This window comes from Montipora capricornis, chromosome 3, assembly GCF_036669925.1.
Source record: "Montipora capricornis isolate CH-2021 chromosome 3, ASM3666992v2, whole genome shotgun sequence".
In the NCBI taxonomy this organism is placed as follows: Eukaryota; Metazoa; Cnidaria; class Anthozoa; order Scleractinia; family Acroporidae; genus Montipora; species Montipora capricornis.
In genome coordinates, this window is record NC_090885.1 from 11,336,970 (window position 1) to 11,348,750 (window position 11,781).

Below are 11,781 nucleotides of genomic sequence, written 5' to 3' on the forward strand. Positions count from 1 at the left end.
TATTCATTTTGATTTTGCTTATTTCTGCCTCGTATGTGCATCTGCCGCAGCGACAATGATTTTCATGAAATTAACCGTGTCACACAAGGCGATTTGTTGCGGCGACTTGTCCCCGCGACGAGCCGCAGTGACTTATCGCCTTGTGTGTTCCGGCCTTAAAGTGGTGAATCTCAAAAATCCGGAATTACATTTGATCCGAAGCATCCTTCTCGAGTGCGGATACTTTGAATTCATTATCCGTTTTTGGATTTCGCCAAAAAAACGCAAAATCCGTTATTGGATTCAAGAATCCGTTTTCGGATTTTCTCAAAAAAAAAAACGCATCCTGAAAGCACCTTTGGATGCGTAATAACGTTTAAGTCAGAATGTGCCTACTCATGAACGTGCCATTGTCCTCTAGGCTCAAACACAAACTCATCTGGTTGCATATTTTTCAAGGTCTAAAAACTAAAAAGTGAAAGTGACCACGTGATTAATAATTACTCTGGTTTGCTAATTATAAATAGCCTACAAGGCACGTAAAGTCGAGTTGGGTTCTAACGACAGATCCATCAAGCCGAATTAGAATAATTGATTTCAGAAAACGTCTGTTAATTGAAGAAAGTTTCTTTAAACTTCAACTGGTCTACCAAACTTCAACGGGTCTACCAATTGCAATTTGATTTCCTTTCCTATAGGAATGTTAGACCTCTGCAATCCCATTCCCTATCGACCTCACATGTCCTAGTAATATTTATTCTTTTGGTCTTGACGTAGTGGGCAATATTATTATGTGGTGTGGTTTTGTCATTATGTAACGAAGTTTGCTGGTTACGTGTTGTGTTTTCATCGTGATGTGTTGAGGTCTTCGTGTGACGTGCTGTGTTTATAATCACATATAAAGGGAGAAACTCGACGTCAAATAAGAACCTCACCACATAAAATGTAAATGCAGCATGTCAAAGGAAGACCTCAAGACATGATGATGGAAATACAACACGTAACCATCAAACCTCGTCACATAATGACAAAACCTCACCACAAGACAAAACTTCAAGAGCAAAAGAATAAAGAATACTAAAGAAAGTTATGGCTTTCCAAAATTATCGCTGAAAACGCGATATTCCGATTGGCTCACTAAACCTCGGTTATCAGTTCATATACCGTAGGATCGCGTCAAGTGTGGCCAAGATGAATAGATTGCTGCGAAAAATGACATTTTCGAGTGTCCAGGATAATACCATTCGCAGTTGTAAGATGTGAGCTTGGTCCTTGTTCTAGCCACGAAAGTATATGTGGAGCGAATCCTCCTCCATATTTCAGTGAAAAAAGGAGAAAACAAGAAAAGGAAGGTGGCACACTATAACATCAACCCGGTGTGGCCAACACATCACACATGCACACGACTATTTCACCCGGTTAAGGACGGCGGTGCCTACTAATTCAAAGGTATTTTTGCGCGGTTTGCTGAATATGCGGGAAAAGCAGATCTTAACAAGTGTTATTGAAATCCAAAAAGAAAATTGGGGCTAACCTCGCATTTTTCAAAGATAATTACTCAACAATGTTTGTAAAAAGCCCCAAAATACAAAGCAATGTATGGCGTTCTTTTCCAAATTGAAGCTTATTATCTCCGAAATATGCATGGTTACCCCCAATTTTCTTTTTGCATACAAAAAGCACTTGTTAAGTTCTGCTTTCTCCGCATAGTTTTGAACCACGCAAAAATATCCCTGATTTTATAAGCACCACCCATAGGAAATCCGAGTATCTCGAGATGCGCAGAATGTATGCGCAATAACAATAGTAGGCACCATCTTTAATAGGCCTTTTGCAACTAACGATCACATGGTACAAAATCCGCCATGCTGGAGGGCAAGCTCATTATTATTCCCCCACTGGGACATTAAAACAAAGAGACCTGAACCAGTCAAGCTTGACTTGCCTTTGTTTTAATGTCCCAGTGGGGGAATAATAATGAGCTTGCCCTCCAGCATGGTGGATTTTGTACTATGTGATCGTTAGCCGCAAAAGGTCTATTGGCAGCCATGGACACGCTTGTGCTGCTTCCAACCCAGCTTACCACATTTGTTATTTGAAAGGGGTTCCTAAAAACACCCGCCTTATAAGTTGCCTATGCCATGCTGATGAGGCCTAACAAGGTCGAAACAGCTGTCCATGGCTGTCATTAACCGGGTGAAATAGTTGTGCTCATGCGCGATGTGCTGGCCACTCCGGGTTGGTGATATGGTGTGTCTCCTTGCTTTATTGCTTTTTCCAAATCCAATGATTTTTTTAAAAAATCTGTTATTAATTCCTTCTCATATTCGCTCTTTATTACATTGTATTCTCTTGGCACCGTGTGAAATAATGAATTTATCTTGACTAAGAGAATATGATGTAAGAGAATGACTCCTCCATATTTGGCCCTATTCTTTGATTTCACATGACGTCACGGCCGCCATGTTGGTGTTCACAAACAATGAAATGGAGGCCATGTTGGTGTCCCGATCCAATCCTCTGGGAAGTGGACTCTATTACTATGCAACCTTTTTCTTTTGTTTCGTAGAAAAACATGGCTGTTGATCACATGATTGAAACCAAGGAATGTCCATGAAAATTATTTGAGATCGATTGTTATTTCCGTTTATACTGCGTGCCTATTTTAAAGAAGACACCTTATTGGTCAGTTGGTGTCGGTGAGAGTGGTAACAACAGATAAAACTAACCTTCGCAGCCGGGCCGCGATCTAAAAATAGATTTTGAGAGCATTATTATGGTGGCACTTGGATTCGCTCTATTTCCTCATATTCTCTTGTTTTAGCCAACTCGATTCGTAAATAAATAGAATTCACTATCGCAATGAAAACTTCAATATTGCATTTTTCTATGATCTTGGTCTCAAAAATTTCGATTAAACCCTTCTTGCTTACTCGTGCTCTTAGATGTAACATGTAAAGGGGCTATGCCACGGAAGTGCAGTTCGTTTTGCATTTTGTGCAGTACCTCACTCCAATAACTCACTCCAAGAGAAAATGAGGGGACAGAGAGGGAGGCTCAGGGCATTGGCCGGGATATGTCATGTCCACTAAAGTTATTTTTAGACGAGCTGAAGTCTGTCTTACGAGACATCCGCCTACAGTCTTGCCTCGCTCACAGGTTCTTAGTGAAAAGAGAAAATGGCGGCGCACGTGGAAGGCTGATGAATATTTATTTTCTTTCAAACATCAGACCAAGGTTGGCCTGCATGCGGACGTCTCGGAAGACAAACTTCCGCTAGAACAAAGACTTCCGCTCGTCTAAAAATAGCTTTCGTGGATATGACATGTCCCAAGGGCTGGACCGGTAGCCTCCCTCTCTGTCCTCTCATTTTCTCGTGCTTACTCCTATTCCCTATGCAACTTGAGGTTAAAACCAAGAAAATTCTTATAATTATACAGCACAAATCAAAGCCTCATGAGAAAAATAGTGTCTGTAAAGCATACATAATTTAAATTACAAAAAAAACAAAGTTTGAAAAACGGTCAATATGATGAACAATTTTTAAAAACCCAATTGCAATTCATTTTAATCATCTTCAGTTTTCCCATCACTGCATCCTTTTGTACTTGCTGTTTTATTCAAACCTCCCTCCAGTGTTTTAAGTAGCTATTCTTACGTTTCACCGGGGGCCGCATGACTGACTACCCATGGGTTCCTTGGTTTTACTTGATTTCGTTCCCACTCTCTGAGTTGGCTAAATTTCGGCCCATTTTCGGGTGTCACAATTCCTTTTGTATCTCAAGACAGGAGACTGGATTTAATTCGTCAAACGTCACAATTATATTTCTTTTTGTTACTTTTAAAACATGTTAAAAGATCGGCTTTCCAAAACAAGCGGTTCTCAATTTCAAAAATGGCTTTTCGGGGCTTTCGAGAAACTGGGGCCCCAGGGGCCCGTTTCTTGAAAGTCCTGATAACTTTTCGGGCTTGAAAAGTAATTTACGAAACTGCCTTCATCATGTTTTAATAAGTTGGTCTTTTGACACGTTTTGAAGTTAACAAAAAGCAAAATGACTGTGATGTTTGATGACTTAAAACCCCTCTGTTCTTGAGATACAGAGGGGATTGTTACACCCGAAAAAGGCACGAAAAGTTTCGGGACTTTCGAGAAACAGGCTCCAGGGGGGCGTTTCTCGAAAGCCCCGAAAAATGTTCGGGCCCGAAAAGCCATATGTGAACCTTCCAACCACTTTTTTAGGAAAGCTGATCCTTTAGCATGTTTACAAAGTAACAATAAATCAAAGGGACTCTCAAGTTTGACGACTTAAATCCTCCCCGTCCTTGAGGTACAGAGAGAATTGCGACACCCGAAAAATGGCCCTAAAAGTTATACATACATACATACATACATACTTAATTGACCGCTCCCCATAGGGGCTTTTCAGGGCCAATGAAACACAATCATCGAAACAATAGAACACAACAACTTCAACTGTTAAGAATCCCAACTGGCCGGAGGCAAACCAGTTGGCTATTTACAAGTGCAGCTGGGAAGTTGACCCAGGGACTACCAGGAACAAATTCAAAGAGTGGTCAGAGCGAGTCTTGAACCCGGGATCTCCGGATCTCAAGGCAAGCGCCCTAACCACTCGGCCACACTGCCTCCGGGACTTTTGAGAAACGGGCTCCTGAGCTGTAAGTGCTGTACTTTCAATGTAGTTAGAATCGCTGATCATCGTTCTTTGTTCCAGGTACATACACGCATTTGGTTGCCAAGTTTGTTTTCAGAAGAAGGCTAGCATACTCATTTATTCAAATCTACTCGCCTACCTTTTTAATTGTGGTTCTTTCTTGGTTGTCATTCTGGATATCCAAAGATGCTGTCCCGGCCAGAATAGCCCTTGGTATTACTACAGTTCTTACCATTGTTACGCTGATGGGGTCACTCCGTAATTCTGTCCCAAAGGTACATCAAATGCAATCTTGACTTACGTTTCTTCAATATATAGCTTTAAATTGTTTCTTTTCAGTTTTAACGGTATCTTTATTACTCTCAATCTCTTAGATTGTTTACTTTGGTTCGCTAAATTGGTTTTCAATCGAGTGTCTAAGGTAACTTTGCGATAGCCTTGGACTGCCTGTTTTTTTAAGCGTTCCCGACCTGCTTTGCTCGTCATTTCCCTCGTGATTCCCAGATTGGGCTTGGGTGGCTTTGCTCCCTGATTTCCCCACCGCCGGAACTTGTTTGTGTTTACTTCTGTGTACGACGATCAGTGAGTGGCTTTTAAATAGGCCATTTCCAAGTTCATGTCTGCCTCCTCTTCAAAGCGAGTTCAAGTGCGAACTTTTTGTTGTGAAAATTAGTTTTCATTCATATATAACGTAGAACTAATTACCATCACAAAAACATTGCACTTAGACTCGCTTTGAAGAGGAGGCAGACATGAACTCGGAAATGGCCTATTGCGCACCGATATGCTTTCCCTTGCTCAGAGTTAGTTGCATTCTTATATTCGCGTTATGATTGGCTGATTCGAATGCCGATTTTGATTGGCCAAAGTAAGTACTTTGGTGTTGGTTTCAAAACACTTTCGGCAAACAGTCAAGAGCAGCTCCGTTCATTTGTTTTTGTTTTTTTTTTTTCATAAACGTCTTGTAAGAAATACGTACGTCCTAAGTATAGCAGAAATAGTCCTGAATGAATGAATGAATACGGTGATAAGAACACTCGAACAACTAGAAAACAATGATAACAACGTTTTCTTTTATTTTGTTTTTTATTTTGTTTTTCCATTTTATCTTCTTTAATTTCGTGAGATTTCACTGTTTCATTTACAATCTTCCCAATTAGTTGAGCAACAAATTATTGTGCATAGCTACAATCTGCAACAAAAGTGTTGAAGACACTGTCGCATTTCAGTCGTACTTTAATCTATTGCTAACTTAACGACTCATTTCAGCCCCTCTTCCCGACCCCCACACCTCCCAATCAATAACGTTTGAGCTATACTGTAACAATATTGCTCAGGGGTAGAGGGGGTTTTTGTTGATGAAGAGAGAATTTGTTGTAATACGAAAGAAAAAGTGACTCAAGACATTTTGTCGCCGATTATAAATAAACTTGAGACTTGAATTAGGTGATTACTGTTACTATATTCCTCTAGGTTTCGTACATTAAGGCCATCGACTCCTACCTCATTGTATCGTTCATCTTTGTTTTCGGCGTTCTTCTGGAGTATGTAGCAGTTCTTATGCACAGCGAGAGAAAAAAATCCAAAGCGGTGAAAGAGCGGTCGCCATCGAAAGACTATTCGATGGCGGAAAAGGAAATAGAAGATTTCAACGCTAATAGAAACTCTGCAGTTCGTGTACATCGATCTCAATCCTCGTACAGTTTGCCACCTCGACCAAAGTCTACCCACGGTTATCCAATAAGGTCTCCTTCATCCCACAGTTTGCCATACAAGTCTGTCCTCAGGAATTCTCACTCAAGACAGGTGAGAACAAGGCCGAAATATGTGATTGCTCACTAAGAAAACTGCTGTGGAACAATTCTCGTATATGAAAATCACGTTAAAGCTAAAATTCATCCAATCAGATCGCTACGCAATGCGAATTTCTATATCAAAAACACATGGTCGAAAAGCCTGTCGGTGGACGGTGGGCCTTTAATATATCATCGGCGAAACAAGGCCGCTGAATTCGGCTTTAATATATGCACACCATAGATAGCGGAAGTTAAGGGCTGGCGTATTCACTGCAAGGGTCTATTTTTTAGATAATACGATTACCTGCAGATGATGTGTCATTTTCATTTTCATTTTATTGCCATTTCTAGATAACAGGCCACATTGTTCAGTTCATTTCTTTGTATTCTTAGTTAAGCCGTGTTCACACTCAACGTTAATTATGATCAACGGAAGTATAATTCAGGCTATCATACTCCATTCAATTTTATTCAATTATGGTTCTGCTCACATCTACGAAAATTCAAATACAATAGGGTAACATCGCAGTGTGAGACAAAATGGCGCCTTATCATTTGGCTGCAACGATCATCATCACCATGCTTGAGGCGAGGAGAGAACCAATGATAGCTTCTGAGAACAGAAGATGACAAATCCAAATCTTCGCTCCATAAAGCGATTAGAAGTTTCGTCTGCTCATGCCACCACGTGTTCGCCATTCTGTTAAATTACATACTGTAATAGGCCATTTCCGAGTCCATGTCTGCCTCCTCTTCAAAGCGAGTCTAACTGCGAAGTTTTTGTGATGGTAATTAGTTCTACTTTACATATGAATGAAAACTAATTTTCATAAGAAAAACTTCGCACTTAGACTCGCTTTGAAGAGGAGGCAGACGTGAACTCGGAAATGGCCTATTACTTCAAACAACCCCCTTGAGGTTGTTTGAAGTAATTATAATCCAGTTATAATCAGGGACTGTAATTAGTTGATGTGAACACGGCTTTTTCAGAGAGCTTTTAAACGAAAGGGAGAAGTGATTCTCCTGCTTGTCTGGACAATTGAAGCACTTGTCTCATTTTGACACTTGAAAAATTCAGGTGGTTTCAACGGGATTCGAACCCATGACGTCTGCGATACCGGTACAACGCTCCAACCAACTGAGCTATGAAGCCGCTAAGTACGAGAATCACTTCTCCCTTCAACTGCGACATAGAAGAGAGACCCTGGGAACGAGGTTGTTCTCCCGCACTTCAAACATATACATTTATTTCATTCATTCCTATAAATTTTTTGTCATATCAAAAGGACGCTAATTTGTTGTATTCTCGTTGCTTTTTTGCTGATATTTCGTTCTTGACTCTCTACTGGGTTGGAAACGCTTATAAATTTTGCGATTCATTCTCTTTCGATTATTTTCTTCCAGAGTGTTCCAGGCCCCGCGATTCAGCACAGTCCGTACACCACAAGCCCGCCTCGAGCAACAATCCTTCGTTACATTCCCAGTCTCTGTCTGCCGCTGAGTTCCAACAATGAAGTCGATATTTTCGACAGAATTGCACGAATTCTTTTCCCGTTGAGCTTCTTCATGTTCAACATTGTATATTACTTACAATATAGATAATAATTTTCCAATTGGGAAAAACAGTTTTGCGTTATGCGTACACGCCCAATATCTTTTATTATTTAGTTAATCCTGGGCTCAATTGCCTTTGTGGGCATTCAAGATCACTTACAAATGAATGGAATAAAGACATACACGAATTTCATATGCATTCCAAAAACCTCGCCAATTATAATCCATGTTGGTATCTTGTTAAAAGGTGTTGATATGTAAATCTTAGTAAATGTTGAGGAGGCAGTGTGTCCCAGTGGTTAGAGCACTTGCCACGAGATCCGCATATCCCGGGTTCCCACTCTGACCACTATTTGAAATTTTTCTGGTAGTCCCGGTTCAACTTCTCAACTGCACTTGTCACTGTAAACAGCCAACTGGTTTGTCTCCGGCCAGTTGGGATTCCTAATAGCTTTGGTTGTTGTGTTTCGTCGTTTCGTTAACTGCGCATGCGTTTCAATGGCCCTGAAAAGCTCCTATGGGGAGCTGTCAATTAAGTATGTATTGTATTGAGTCTCACGCACTTTATTTTTTAGCTCATGCGTATTATGCATGAATCAAGCCGTGGCTTGCCAGAGATCGATCCCCGGGGACCCTGGGTGATTTATTCCAATGTCAAAGCAAACCTGCAGTTGATACCCGTTCTTCATGAAATCAGCACGTGCCAACTCTCGGCCTCGATCTATTATTAAGGCCTAGTCAAATGGGGTATGTTTGGCGACCAACCATTTTACCGTTAGACCACCTTGTTTGGTACTGTTTGATCGTGTTTGGTGGTGTTTGATAAATTTGAAGGCCATCAAAAATTAGATCAAACAACTTTAACAATTTCTTTTGTTCTCGTTTTTTGTTCTCGTTTTTGATGGGCGAAGATTTGTTCTTTTGGCCAGCTGTATCAAACATGTTTGGCGCACGCATGCGTACCACGCTTGCTCAGTCGCTTGTATCCACGTGTTGTTTACGTGTGTTGTGACCCATAGTTCTTTGCTGGTGGAGTTAAATTAAACATGTTTTGACCGTTTGGCTACTCACTTCAACATCAGCATGTTTGGTCACCAAGTAATGTTTGATGTTGTTTAGTGACCAAACATTTCCCGTTTGGCCAGGCCCTTACCCGACCCTGGTTGGGTCGAGCTGGATCAAAACAATTCCTTGGCCTCGAGCGCACGGAAAAACACGAGCCATTTTTTTTTTTTAATTAAACAGCATATGCAGACTCCCGGTATCCATAATTACGAAAATTACAAAAATTGAAACTATAAGTATATCAGACCCAGACACCGTGGCTGGTAAACAAAAATTCTAATCATCTGAAGCGAGCGTAAAGTTGGTGTCCTCGGATTTTACCAACTTGGATGTAGATTTCTCTTAAAACTGATTACTTCACCGAGAAAATCGGCTGCTAAAACCGAATTAAGGACTATGCCTACTATTGTTACTGCGTATACGTTCTGGGAATCTCGAGATAATTACTCGGATTTCCTATGCGTAGTGCTTATTAATACAGGGATATTTTTGCGCGGTTCAAAACTATGCGGAGAAAGTATATCAGACCCATGTACCGTGGCTGGTAAACAAAAACTCTGATCACCTGAATCCAGCTCTAGATCTGTCGAGTCTGAAAATGTTTATTTTAAGCACAGGCTTTGGTTGGGTCAAGCCGGATCAAAACAATTCTTTTGCCTCGAGCGTAGGGAAAAGACACAAGCAATTTGGAGTTCAATTACCTTTTTTCACACAAAAGTTAAGCATAATCTGAACTACACATCTTGACACTTATTTGCATGTTATGTTCACAGGTAACCCAGGCTCACTGTGTGTTGGTAAATATAGGGAACATATGAGGCGAGGTTTAGGTCTGAAAATTTGCTAGAAAATGGAAATAAAAATCGTTAAAACTTACCATGTTGTGAGCTGTTGTTGTCTTTAATACGTACACGAAGTTTCGGGAAAAATGGTCCCCGTTCACCTTCCTTCATAGTATAGTGACAAGGTAGGAGACGGAAGCCAGCTTATGGACTCCGATCGACCCAAAACAAGCACGATTTGTTTCGCGAAAATCGAATCCAGTCGCTAAATAAACACGCCAGGCTCGTGGAACATGAATTTCTCTAAACCGTGAATCCACTGAAGCATCTCCAGGTAGCAACGCGAAGCCACCAGACTCCGTAAAACTTGTAAGTTAATCTGCTAAAATGGCGGCCAGAAAGCGTTGCACTCGCGAAGTGTCCAACTCAAAACGCCTGGTGACGAGTTTAATAAGTCGCCCTGGAGGGAGGGGAGTCCCAGATTGCTCAGTGAGTTTTGTTCTTAGCAATGTGACACTCCCCTCCCTCCAGAACTTATTAAACTCGTCACCAGGCGTCTAGAGTCCAGTGCCATTTTGAATTGGACACTTCGCTAGTCCAACGCTTTCTGGCCGCCATTTTAGCAGGTTAATTTACAAGTTTTACGGAGTCTGGTGGCTTCGCGTTGCTACCTGGAGATGCTTCAGTGGATTCATGGTTTAGAGAAATTCATGTTCCACGAGCCTGGCGCGTTTATTTAGCGACTGGATTCGATTTTTGCGAAACAAATCGTGCTTGTTTTGGGTCGATCGGAGTCCATAAGCTGGCTTCCGTCTCCTACCTTGTCACTATATTATGAGGGAAGGTGAACGGAGACCATTTTCCCCGAAACTTCGTGTACGTATTAAAGACAACAACAGCTCACCACATGGTAAGTTTTAACGATTTTTATTTCCATTTTCTAGCAAATTTTCAGACCTAAACTTCGCCTTATATGTTCTCTACACAGTGAGCCTGGGTTACCTGTGGTTATGTTCTGAATCGTTCTTAAAAGAACGCTGCTAAAAATGCTGGCAATGCGGGCATTAATTCTGTAATTCCAATGCTTCCCTATGCCTAATTCCAAGGTTTCAGCAACATAAAGCAAAGACAATATTCCAATGTTTTTTTAACCGGCTAAGATGAAGAAAACGAAGCTGTTTGCTTAAGTCCAATCTTTCCACCGTTTCTGACGCCATATTAGAGAGTTTAAGATCTGCGAACGAAAACGTCATTTAAAATTGCAAATTCAGCTTTATTAATCTTTTTCGTCATTGTGTCGTTTTCTCTAACTTGTAAAAACTAGTGTAACTTTCCAGGAACTAAATTAGGAGATGCGGTATTGAATCTACGACAGAAAATTCAAATTCGCTGCGTTTTGTTCACGTTCTCCGTAAAACGTGAGAATTGGTCATTTCACGTCGCAGATTTGCGAAAGAAATGTACAAAAATGAAAACTGCAAATGCAGAGCGTGCAAAGCTATTGTTTTTGCTCATTTGATATGCAAAATTTGTGACGTTTCCGTTGCCGTCGCGTCGTAGATAAGGGAGTTTAGGAAACCACGACTGTTACGGCGACGAACACGTCACTTCAAAATATTAGTTTTAGCTATTCTAAGTATTTCATGGTTATTCCATCTTGTTTATATTATACAAAATGAGCGACGTGTCCTATAACTGGACTGGTACGGACGGATGTGAAGTAAAAGAGGGAGACTGAAAGATTCACTGTAGTTTTCCACGTTGTCGTCAAAACCTTAAAATTGGTCATTTCACGTCGTAGCTTTGACGAGTATAGGAGAGAAATATACAAAAATGCGTGCCGCACGTGACGACACGATCATGTCGGTTCTTTTAACCAATAATATTACTACTTTTGGCGTTGGCGTTGGCGTTGCCGTAGCTGTCGTCGTT

The 11,781-nt window shown here is 40.9% G+C and overlaps 1 protein-coding gene across 1 annotated transcript in view; it reads left to right on the plus strand.

Moving 5' to 3' along the window:
• The window catches only part of LOC138042200 (gamma-aminobutyric acid receptor subunit beta-1-like), a 39,065-nt gene extending 30,855 nt beyond the window's left edge, over positions 1-8,210 (plus strand). The window contains exons 7-9 of the mRNA XM_068888006.1: positions 4,713-4,927; positions 6,126-6,458; positions 7,853-8,210. Coding sequence (XP_068744107.1) covers positions 4,713-4,927; positions 6,126-6,458; positions 7,853-8,050 — 746 coding nt within the window. The 3' untranslated portion in view covers positions 8,051-8,210. The remainder of the gene's footprint in view (positions 1-4,712; positions 4,928-6,125; positions 6,459-7,852) is intronic.
• Positions 8,211-11,781: the final 3,571 nt, after the last annotated feature.